Here is a 12,693-nt window from a genome sequence, read left to right as displayed (position 1 = left end):
AAGGCTGAGCTTAATCAGAGGGTTTAAGAATTAAAAATTCTAAAATAGAAAAAAAACCTACGTCCTTCATTAAATCCTAGCTTCTTCTATACAATGCACTTTATCTTTTCTCTGTCTTGATACCTGATCTATAAAAAGTTAAGGATCTCTAAAATGGTTTAAAAACAATAATAAAATAAATGAGGTGAAAATGTACACTTGTTTTCCTCAAGAAGAGCTGGTTATAGACAGAAGAAAAAACCTTAGTGAAAAATTGGCCAGTTCTTCCAGGCCAGGAAGCACTGCAGTATAAAAGATAGAATAACAACTTCAACACATCAGTTAAAGCCTGGACACTCAGTTATCTGGAGTGGGAAGAGAACATTTCAAGCACAGGCTCATGAAAAACTACATGGACATATGCATTTAAGGAATAGGGTGTGTGAGGGATGGAGGTGCTCAGAGAACACCTCAATACAATGAGTTTTACTGCTCTTAAGATATTGTTTTGTTTATATTTGAATGCAACATTTTTTAAAGGAATAATTTCAGTAACATCAAAACTACATGTAAGTAATAGCTGAAAAAAAAAGAAAGGAAAAATTACCTCCGTGGTTTTCCCATTAATCGCCTGATTTTCCCCCATTCTACTCTTGTCAATTTTCTGGTTTTCAAAGTTGGAAAGGATTCTTTCAGGCATATACAGAAATCATTATCTCCTTCAAATAGTGGCCTGTTGAAACATAATTATAGTCCCGTGTTAACCACACTAAGTAAACTTCTGTCACAAGATTCCAAAAAACATCCATCATCAGAAACAAATTAAAAATAATTAATATAAATTAGTCACATGAACAAGACACTTCTATTCAAAGAACAACTTTAATTCAGCCAAAAAAAAAATCAGAAAGTTTCCAAGACTATTGCTCTTTGACTCTTACTATCACTGACATTTAAAAATGCTCCTTTCCCTAGTTACTACATAAAAATTCACATTATTCATCCTGCTTTGTAATAAAAGAGATAAAAAGGCACCAAATGAAACTTCAGCAGTCAGCTCATTGTCATGAGAATACTGCAACACACTGAAGGAAACTAGTGAGTGAAATATATTGAGATTAAAGGAAAGGACAACATGGTACTGAGAAACAGACAGACAGTACCTTTTTTCATCAATTCATTCAATTGTAACTCAAATTCTCAACAGAGCTTTCCAAAATACAGGAAACTGAACCAACTCATCATTCTCTACAGCTGTAGAGGTGAGACTTCTATTGTAGCATCCTATGACTCCATGGTGAAGCACAGGATCAGTATGAGAGAAGTGACAGTTCAGTGACAGTTCAGAGAACAGACACAACTTAGAAATTTCTGTCTGATGCTATGACCCATCTCTACCTCTGTTTTATGACTGCCTTTTTCTTTGTAGTACCACATCCTTCTTAGGCTGAGGAGACAAGGGAGCAGCAACAGATATGCCCATCTAATAGAAAGTTAATCATAAAAGACTATCTGCAACTGAAATAGATCCCTCCTGGCGACAACAAAAGGATAACTGCATCCCAGAGAAAGCTGCTTTTCTCCACTCTTTGCAGGGCACTGGGTTTGGAGAGGAACATACCCAGGAAAAAAAACAAAGAGGACCTTGGAAGCAACACTGCTTTCAACTGAGTTGTGGGGTGGCAGGAGAGAGGAAAGGTGCACAGATAAGGAAACTCAGACAAGAATGATAGCGAATAGCTTTGCAGTAGGAGGATCTGCAGCTGCAGCATGAAGTGGAAAGGAAAACAAAAAGAATGAGCAATGAGGCTCAGGAAACAGACATAGAAGAGTATACAACAGTACAATTTTATCATATTTACTATTGCTAACATAAAGTATCTATATAAAGAATAATTAGCCTAGTATTTATTTGGTTTTGTCTTTTTTTTGGGGGGGGGGATTTTGAGAAAGATAATCTGTATTTGATTGTTCTTACGAACTCTTGTCCTTAAGCAGGCAGATTCTAAACCCACAGCATTCACAAGATTAGAAGCTCTGGAAAATTGTGGAAGCAAGTTACAGGTGCATCTGCTTCTGAGGGCCTGTGATCACTGTAGTAATAAGTAGCACTTCAGAAGTCTCTGGATACCCAAAATCATTGGGACTTTACAGAAAACAGTCCACTGCAGTAGTACACAGAGAATGTAAGTAAAATAGCTTCAATAATCTAATAACCACAGATGACAGTTGTAGAAATAAAAATATTTTAAAAACTTATAGCAGATATGACATTTTATTTGATTATTTCAATTTTAGATGCAATAATTTGATTAAAATATTCAGAGACTTGTACAGTGAGCTATATTTTGTCAGTTGATAGCCCTGTGATTTAAACTTTTTAAAGCTTCTCATTAAGCCTGAATCATATCACTCCAAACAAGATATATCTAAGTTTTCCTTCCAAAGATATGCAGTCTCTTACTGAACTATGCTATAATATCTTAACATGGTCATATCTTACAAGCATTACAAGTTGTATTTGATTTGCAAGGAAAGGTTTTGGCAGAGGGGGTCTTCAGAGGTGGCTTCTTTGAGAAGCTGCAGGAAGCTTCTCCCATATCCCACAGAACTAAGGCCAGTTGGTCCAAGGTGGACCCACCCTTGGCTAAGGCTGAACCCATCGATGATGGTGGCTTGTGCCTCTGAAATCCCGCAGTTAAGAAGGGGAAAAAGCCCTGTGCAATTGCAGCAGGACAGAGCTGTAAGAGAATCTGAGAGAAACAGCTCTGCAGACACCGAGCCAAGGTCAGGGAAGGAGGTGCTCCAGGCACCAGAGCAGATTACTCTGCAGACCACAGTGAAACAGCTCTGTCCCTGCAGCCCATGGAGGGCCCCACACTGGAGCAGGTGATGCCCAAAGAAGGCTGTGAACCCATGGGAAGCCCCTGCTGGGGCAGGTTCCGGGCAGGACTGCAGAGCCATGGGGAAGAGCCCATACTGGAGCAGGTTTTCTGCCAGGACTTGTGACCCCATGGGGGACCCACAGTCACAGTCTGCTCCTGAAGCAGTACATCTCATGGAAGGGGCCCACACTGGAGCAGTTTGTGAAGAACTACAACCCGTGGGAAAGACTCATGTTAGACAACCTTGCCATGGACTGGCTCCCATGGGAATGGGATTCCTTCCCTGGAGGAAGGAAGGAGCAGAGACAGCCAACAGGTGATGAACTGGCTGCAACACCCATTCCCTGTTCCCCTGTGCTTATGGCGGGTTGGGTGAGTAGTGGGAATAAAGTTTGAGAAGAAGGGAGGTGCTTTAAGATTTGGTTTTATTTCTTATTATCCAACTTTGATTTGATTGGTAATAAATTAAAATAATTTTCCAAAGTCTAGTCTGTTTTACCCATGACAGTAAGTGGTGTGGTCTCTCCCTGTGCTTATCTCAGCCTTTGACTCTCTTGTTAAATTTTCTCTCCTGTGTCCAGCTGAGGAGTGATAGAGCAGCTTTGATGAGCACCTGGTCTTGCCAAGGAGAACCCATCACACCTGCATACATGGATAACTATCAAAGAGATTTCAGAATTACCTGCTAAACTCAAATTCTATTCTACTGATAGACCTACAGTTTTGTAGATAATTCTTAAAGAATAAACCAGAAGTTCCTGGTCTGTTGTAAAAAACATTATTAAAAATGTCACATACTAAAATTACTCCTAGAAATAAGTAGGGTTGGGGTTTTTTGTTTTGTTTATTTTTTTCAAGTAAGGGTGGAAAAAGCATGAAAATACTAATTATTTCAGAGGACTTAAATCCTAGAGATGATGAATTTAAAACTAACTAAAATGGACATGAAATTTTTCCACTTCTGATGAGTATATGCCAAAATGTTTTTCTGTTGCTATGACTGCCTTCTCAGTTAAGGAAAAAAAGCTACAGCAATTGTGATTAAAATAGGAAGAAAAACCAGTAATTATTTCGTTTGTACAGTCTGGAAAATAATGCTTAACTCTGAAGCCGTTCTTTAGAATATGAAATACTTGTGTTGCATCTATTAGTCAAAGAGTGTAGATTTTATTATTCCATTGATCAATAATGTTTTTTTACATTTTAGACATTAAATTGTTTATTTTAAACAATTCACAGTGCTGTGGTACTGGCATTTAAGAGAACAAGTGCCAAAACCTCTGAGGCACAAACTGCAGAAGCAGTCCAGGAAATACATTATGAGATCCAAGCAGGATGCTGATATCCACACAAGAGCTGACCAGTCAACAGTCTCAGCCTGAAGCTCTGTTAGTGATGACAATAAAAGTAGAATGATGGGGAAAAAAATATTTAATACCAACATTTACACCTTTTAGGAAAGCAGCACTTTATGAAGAAGCCGTGTCCTTCCTATCCCCTCTGTATGGCCCTGATGCAAGGGTTCAGAAAAGTCTAAGTGTTCTGATATCTTCATGTTTCAGATGCTAAAAGCATTATGAATAAAATCTGGTATCTGGTAGAGGTGATAAAAAGAAAATTATATCCATGAAGGAAGGCTTTCTATAGGAGACTTTCTGAAGTTGGTAATTGCAAAGAACAAAGAGTACATACATTGCTCACTAGAAAAAAGAGAAACAGCCACCACCACCACCAAACAAAACCGATTTCAGTAACTAGTAATTTAAGAATAAGTTGGAGTATCTAACCAATATATGGAACTATGCAGCTCAATTTCAGAAAATTTCTTGTTTCTATACTAATAAGAGATAATTATACAAAACAAACATACTTATCTATATTTGAATAGAACCATTCATATATGCACCACTTGTGAGCTTTGGGCAGTTTGAGCAGGTTCCGAAGCCGTAAACCAATTTTCTGTGACACTTTCTTCTCTGGTGTGGACATTGTTGTACTAAACTTCTATGTAGTGAAAAAAAAAAAAAAAAAAAAAAAAAAAAAAAAAAAAAAGAAACAGTTAAACAGAATCTAGTATTTTTCAGTATTCAAAAACTCAGATTTTCCTGATAAAAATCTGCACATATTGTTTCATGGCAATATTTTTCTTGCAGATCTGTAACAACCCTTACTGCATTATATCAGCAATGCAATCAAACAGAACAGACAGCAAATTTTAACAGGATCAATACCATTATTTCCATACAAAGCTCTTTTAACAGAAACATCTTCCAGCACTGCAAACTACATTATTGGTAACAACAGCATGGCACCAAAATACATACAGAGTTCAAAACTCTGAGGCCCCACTGACTGTCTCAGGTGAGCATAATTGGTGTTGTAGCTCAGATGCCAGCAACAGCACCTGCCTGATTTGCACTAGAACTTCTACTCTTGCCCACTCTTTGTAAGGTGAGGATGCAGCTAGGATAGGAATGTAACACAGTCAAAGCTTTGAGCAGAGTGTCTGCTTAGAAAACTGCAAGAGAAATGAGCAATCAAGTTTTAACTACATTTGAAAGCTATTTGATAAATCATGGAAAAGACACTCTTAGATTGCTTGGATAATAAATAGACCTGTGTTTAAACAAGGCCAAAAAAAAAAAAAAATCTGTAATTTTGTTCCAAGGATGGAGCTGACAGAAAGAAAAACTCTTCTGCAAAAAATAATAGCTTTTTGAGACTATAGGTTTAACAGGGTCCCTATGCCATCATCAATTGTTATCCTTCCCCAAACATTCCAAGTATTTTGGACTTTAGTAGCAGCAATAATAAGATAAAGCATGAGGTAGGCACCTTGTTGGCTGCTGCTGCCCTAGATACAAGTCCCTTTCTCCCACTGTAACTCCAGGAAACAAAGCCTGGCGGGACAGCAAGATCTATGAACTACAACAGCTGCAGTCCCTCACAAATATTTATCTGGCAGTCATTGGACCTCCAGAATCAGACATTTAAGCAAGAAACAACTGGGTTTAGAACATTACCAGAATTTTCTACTCTTAAAAAATCATGGTAGTGAAGAGAAATGTCATGGTTCTCACCTCAGCTAAATGGCGAGTGCCAAGCTTTTCATATGAGACACTGCACAGCACAGCTCAGAAGGCAAATCAGAGCAGTATTCAAATAGTACTTTTTCAATGAGGTCAATTCAGCCTCATAAGGTGATGGCACAGAGAAGTGATGTGGATGACAAAGGTACTATAGAGTCAGTTCACTGAGACTAAGAGATGTTTCCCTTTCTATCATAACAAATAAAGGCTGACAAATTACAGATGCTTTTTGGTGGTATATCAGGGAGTGGACAAACAAGTGGAGGATGGAAAAACAAGCTCTCTTAACTGAGGACTTTAGCATTACAGGATCAAGAAGGTAAAGATGGCCATGAAAACAGTTAGGCTACAAATCTAGAGCAAGTCCTTAACTTGCTGGGATACATTAAATTCTATAGCAGCCTTCTCAATTATATAATCAGTGCAAAAACTTAGGCAGTTTTAAATGAAACTGAATAAATTTATGCTGACTACACGAGATTATTGTTTGCAGGAGCATGACAGGCAGTTAGTCTGGAATCCTTTCTAGCTCTGTGTGTTCATGTCCAAGGCCACAAAAAACAGGTACTCCCATAAATTAACTTTGTTGTAAGAAAGTTCTTATAAACTGGTTCTTACAAACCAGTTGTAAGAAAGAAAAATATTAATCTGTTTTGAATTGTGGCTTACTTCTAGCAACAGTTTTCCTAACAAGAAGATTCATAAACCAAAAATTCAACTTGAAAAGCAAATATATTCTAACTTTCAACTGAAGCAGAGAGGCTTGTTCCCCTTTTTGGTAAAAATACCTCCATACATGTATGTAGGTACCTGTGGAACCATTGCAACCTTCTGATTTCTTTTGGGTGACCGTGTGTTTATTTGTCTGTCATCGTCTTCACTGAAGAGTCGACTCCGTTTTGAATTTCTGAAGGGCTGTATGGAACAAAATTAAGAATTACAAGCAAGAAAGCTGATTTCTCTGTTTATGCACAGGATCCACAGTGAGAGGAATGAAATGCCTCTTCTCTTGTCACCTGTTTGGTTTTCAGGCACACAGTACACAATAAACAGTGCCTCCTAGCACTCAGAGATCTAAGGACTGAGAGAAGAAGGAGTTCAAGATTCCAGGCTTTTCCAGTGCTAACTATAACCATTACTACACTGCTGGCCCAGTTTCACAGAAGTATTTAGAACCTAACTCCCACTTGTTTCCATTAGAGTTAGGTGTCTAAACACTTGTGTATCTTAGCTTGCCTTGGTTATAAGTAGTACATCTGTTAAACAATTTATTTTGAATTTTGGATCAAAGAAAAAAAGCTTTATTCAAACACTGTATTTGTTTTGCATGTTCTCAGCTCCACAGAATTTTGGCATGAATTTTCTAATAAAGTGATGTGTGTTTGCTGTTTTTTTAACTCACTGAAAGTGTCTGCATAGCAAAATGCTAAGATTGAGTCTGAAGAAACTACATCTTGAATAAGTTATGTGACAATTTAGAATTTATGCTAAGTGAAATTTACTTGTGTACTGCTATAGCTCAGAAAGAATTAGAAGGCTAACTGAAAACAAGAAATAATATTGCAAATGTTTCATGAAAGAAAACCACTTAGTTATTCCTCAACATCTGACCCTATGACAAAAGACTCTTGCTTTCACTGAGGACAAAAGAGCAACGTGTGACTGGCTGTTAGCACTGAGGGGAAGCAGCTTTTTCTTTTCCTTCCATGAAGATTCTGTGACCCAGCAGAAGAGCCAGAGACAAAATAAATCAACAGAGTTAGATAAAACTTCATTAACAAGCATTTGCACTTTAGAAAGATATTTTATACATTTGTGACATGTTAACTGCTTGAAAAGAGATATTTTCCATTGAATTAGTCAGTGGTAGCTAAAAATTTGTCTGTCCCATGCCATCTGAACATGGGGCTTTGCCAGGAAATGTGCCTCTCTTACTGTAAATTATATATATATTATTAAAATAACTAAACAAATGTATTTAAGTAACGGAAGTGCCCTGTATGTGATAGACACCTAAGCACATGCAGCGCACTGAAGAAAACATTAATTCCTGGTAGATATTACAAACCAGGAAAGACACACTGGACAGAGGAACTATATATTGACAAGGTAACCAAATCATCATGATCTAGACCAAGCAAACTGTTTTACAACCCTCAACAGAAACTGCCAAACTATGCTCCAAAGAACTATCCAAAATGAGAAGAGTTTCATCACTCTGGACTGTCTGTGCCTCACACCAGAGCAAAATAACAAGTGTTGCAAAGAGGTACAAGCCACAGTGGCTAAATAGAGCAAGCATTTTTGGAAAGATTTTTCAACCAACAGTAAAACATGTCTTCAAAACTTTCAGCATTCAGTAAACTCAAACTATCCATGACATCTTAGCAACATGAGTCATTGTCAACATGTCAGACTAGGCTCTGGTCTTTTCCCTAGCTTTCAACAAAACATTAAGCTATATTCAAAGTTTGACCCCATGGTTTTACCACCCACAGCCACCATACCTAAAGACTAACAAGATTTTTATACAGATATTACAGCCTGTCCCTTTAGGTCTTTAGCACATGTGATCTTCTAAGTTACCAGTAAGGCTTGTTTCTGTGAGATGATGGGCATTCCTGGGAAGCAGCTGAAAACTGTGACATGAACTAAGGGTCTTCACAAAGTTCTGGTCTCTCTCTGGAAATGCATTTTGTAGACTTTATGTTCTCTAGCATAAGCACATAGAAACATGTGTCTATATAAGCATCTGTATGAATCCTACCAAAATAAATACCAGGGAGAAGATCACAGGATAAGAAACAGTTAAGCAAAAACAAACCACAAGACTAAAATGGTCAACCCAAACACAAGACAGCCCATTGGAAGCTGCAGCTCATTTCTTATCCCTGCCTCAAGGTTGTTCTTTAATGTAAGGCCTCCTATGAAAGTTCTCAGAATACACAAATTTCACTGACAGTCCTTTACTTTTAATTAAAATCTGCCCATCAGAAGGCACAATGATGGAAGTGCATGATGATATCTTCCTTTCCTTTATGCTTCAGTTCTCAGCCATAATTAGAAGTGAGATGTTTCATGAAATACAAAAATAGTTGATCAGAACTGGTGATTCCTAAGCTCAAGGTGGTAGATACAGTACAAATACTTTACATAGCAATTGCTTTTCAGAAAAAAAAGAGAGAAAATTATTTTGATCTATATCGAATGAGGTCAGCAATTTAATGAGTTTGATTATTCATTTATAAAATATGTTTTCATCTCTTATGCAAACTGTGCAAAGTGCTTGTGAAGGATATAGTTTCACCTTTGGACATTACAAAACTATAAATCTCAGCCTTTTTTTGCGATCCTTACATTTGACTCACTGTATGGTATTTTACTAATCCTGAAGCTTTATACTGCTTCTTACCATTTCCACTGCAGAACCAGCATTCTTGCTTTTCCAAATGTGTGTTTTCTGCAGAGAATTGTATTTTTCATTCCACGAACTGGATAAACTTCCCTCTGTTGTGAAGAAAGCACATCATTTATATATATATATATATATATATCTATATGTGTATGCTTTAACATAACTACTGTCCAAAACCAAGTATAACATCATCAACTACTACAATCTTTACTTGCAACATCTTTGAATTCAGTGATAAACAGATTTTAGATTTCAGTATTTTTATTAAATAACTCTTAACATTAATTTAAAAAAAAACTGAAGGAGATTTTCACTACAAGAAGGAACATAAACAAGTATTTTTTATTTATGACAACGTTTAGGTTTCTTGAAACTTCCTTTAGTGGAATCAGTTACTTCCACTGTCAGGTTGACATAAATCAACAGTTGAACTGTGGCTGTAACTGAAACCTGGAAAAGAAGAGCTCTACAAGACATAGAAACATTCTAGCTCCATAAAGTTATTAAGTGGGTGTACACCAACAAGTAAATAAAATTTTATTGCAACAAATCTGCATTAATTACAACATATTCAACAGATCATGCCTTCTTCTTTGTGTAACAAAACCGTTGTAATACATAAAGTTATTGAGCAAATTAGTAGTATTCAAAATTTGCATGAATGTTCATGAAGACAATTTCAAAGAAAAAAATATAAGCAGCAGGTTTTTGATTTAGCCCACAACTTGCTGACAGAGAACACCATAAAATTGTGAAACACCTTCCTAATATAAATTTTGTCACATGTACAGGGCTCACTAAGAATCCTTCCTGTATCTCACCCTCAAGAGATGAAAGATTACCCCAATCTTCTCATCAAATTTGATGCCTAGGCAGTACTTTTTAAGAAAAAACACATTTCAGGAATTTCACCCAGAAGAGCAGTGTCTAAATACACCACAATATATACAGTTTCAAATGACAAGGATTATTATTCTATAGAACTACAAATGCTTACAATAAACCCCACTGTATTTCAACAAAAAAGCCTGTGGTTTTCTTGAACTTTCAGAAGACAGAAACTAAATGCACCTGAAAGTCGGACTGGGTAGAAGTAAATAACATTAATTTCTTACCTTTCAAGCTCACAAGTGCTTTGGCTGAAGAACCTGTAATATAGCAAAAAGTCCACATAAATCACAAGCTATTTCAAACCCTACAACCTATGCAGAGTCTACTTATTCTTAATTAATTCTCAGGCAGAAAGCAGAATTTAGTATTAAAATCTTTCACAGCTGAATGGGCAAACCCAGCACACCTTCCATGGCACTAAGCATAGAATTATACATTTATTACCAAAAAATCCTGAAAGCATATTCACATTTTAGTTTTTTCCTTTAGTTTCATGCCTACAAAACAACTTTAGATGTTAAACACTTGGGTTTAACATAGCAAATTCTCAACAGGCTTTATGTTCAAACTAAATTCTCCCATTTGGCTTGTTTGATGCAGTTGGCAAATGTATTTTACAACTGACAAGAAAACTAAAGAACATTTTTTAAAATTATTTCTACCAGTTCAAAATTCTTCAGTGCCAAAGATTTCCAGGAAAGGAGTGGTTTATGCTCAAAAGGAAGCAGATGGATAGCTAATTGCCCCCTGGTGGTACCTCTTTGTTCAGAAAGGCAGCAGACTCAGATCTCAAATGCAGTCAGGATTGTTACTTTGCTCAAACTGTTCAAACACCGGAAAATTTCACTGCTCTCCTTTCACTGCATCTGTAGAACCTCTGCAATGCTCCTGGGCCAGGAAAAACAAAACTGGACTTGACTACAGTGGGCCTTCAGGCTTGGAAATGTTCAGATGTCTAAGAACGAGCTTTTTGAAACAATTGCATTGGCACAGGGGAGGATATTTCTGTGTGACAATGCCTCCTCAGATCCATGCTTTTCTCTCAAATCAATTTTATCTTTCCATTTATGTTCCCGTGTGACAACCACTTCTCCCTGTCACTTTCTCTGCTCTCACCTTCATCTTCTCTTTGAAACTGCTGCTCCAAGAACTTTCTGACTCCAGAAATGCCTTGCAGCTGCCATTTATCTAGCTCCTTACCTCACTAACCTCACAGTGCCAGAGATACTTGCCTCTAAGAGAATACATTCCAGGGAGTATCACAGAGAATACAGGTGCAGCAACAGCAAAAGACCCCTAATTCCTTATGTTTTCATCACAGTATTTTGTTTGCTGCCATCTTATTATGCCATCTGTTAAAAAACAAAATTTCAATGCAAAAAAGAAAGGAAAAGGAAATAAAGTTTCTATTTCTTTTTCCCAAAAAGCTTATAAACAGAGTTTAAGACATGAAGCATAACTAACTTGGACTTACTGAGGGTTTAGAGAGCTTTCACCCCAGCATCTCCCAAGCTGTTCAAATCTACAATAGCAACCACATCTGGGATTACAAGTCAGAACCACGGTGACACACCTGGGCTGTATTGTAACAACTCCTGCACATTTCTTTTCTGATGTATCACCTTTGTTTGGTTGGAGCCCTATCAGTGACTGGCACAGGAACACGATGATGACCTGAGTCACAGGGAGTTCAGCTTTTGAAACTAAGCTGTATGTTCAAAGTATCACGATTTTTTTTTACATTTTATGCTAAAAATACCAGACACTGTGCTTGCACAAATACATGGGTAGTCTGCTATCAACCACAAATGAACAGCTCTGAAAAGTAACATTAAGAACAGTGAAGAACTACTGTGTCCCTAATTTACATAAGGGATGGTGAGAAATGTGTGCAGAGGTAAGTACACACAGTTTAGGAACATGTCACTGGGGATGGGGACACAGGAGCAGGGTCATCAGGATTGTCAAATGGAGGAGATGCTGCCTTTGCAGAACAGTCACTCTTCTGAGAGATCTCAGGCACTTCATCTGAACACATAAGCTTTTTCCTCTTTCTTGCTATCTTGTTGATATGAATCAAGTTCAATCAATCCAGTCCAGAGTGAGTATGAGCACTATTAACAATGGAACAGAAACACTCAGCAAGAGGCAGCAAAAGCTTTGTTTGGGGCAGTGTCAGTCTTACAACTGAAGCACCTGAGATGCTTTGCTGGCCCATCATCACCTGTGGGGGTGACCATGGGCCAGCAGAAGGTTACTGTGCTACTTCCTAGCTTTACAAGATTAGCATTCCAAAACAGCATTAGCTGCCAAGGAGTTTTCCACATGGGATAATCTTCTATAAATGCATGTTAGAAGAGGGCTGCTCATTTGTTTTCACTTGACCTGTAATTAATGTATCCAGGGCATCTTTATTTAGGAATACAAGTGTCCA

The 12,693-nt window shown here is 37.4% G+C and overlaps 1 protein-coding gene across 2 annotated transcripts in view; it reads right to left on the bottom strand.

The window, feature by feature from the left end:
* LIN9 (lin-9 DREAM MuvB core complex component) overlaps positions 1-12,693 on the bottom strand; it is a 38,445-nt gene that overhangs the window by 18,312 nt on the left and 7,440 nt on the right. Inside the window, exons 2-7 of one of the 2 annotated variants that reach the window (XM_085575900.1) lie at positions 11,492-11,611; positions 10,484-10,516; positions 9,366-9,460; positions 6,764-6,868; positions 4,735-4,868; positions 587-712 (exon numbers count right to left, since the gene is read on the bottom strand). In XM_085575900.1, the coding sequence (XP_085432026.1) occupies positions 587-712; positions 4,735-4,868; positions 6,764-6,868; positions 9,366-9,460; positions 10,484-10,516; positions 11,492-11,507 (509 nt within the window). In that variant the 5' untranslated portion in view covers positions 11,508-11,611. The remainder of the gene's footprint in view (positions 1-586; positions 713-4,734; positions 4,869-6,763; positions 6,869-9,365; positions 9,461-10,483; positions 10,517-11,491; positions 11,612-12,693) is intronic. The other variant, XM_021536991.3, reaches the window with a different exon arrangement.

Source organism: Lonchura striata, chromosome 3 (genome assembly GCF_050655825.1).
Source record: "Lonchura striata isolate lonStrDom1 chromosome 3, ASM5065582v1, whole genome shotgun sequence".
NCBI lineage: Eukaryota > Metazoa > Chordata > Aves > Passeriformes > Estrildidae > Lonchura > Lonchura striata.
The sequence above is the reverse complement of the archived record's forward strand: the minus strand, read 5'-3'. Positions and strand labels throughout refer to the sequence as shown.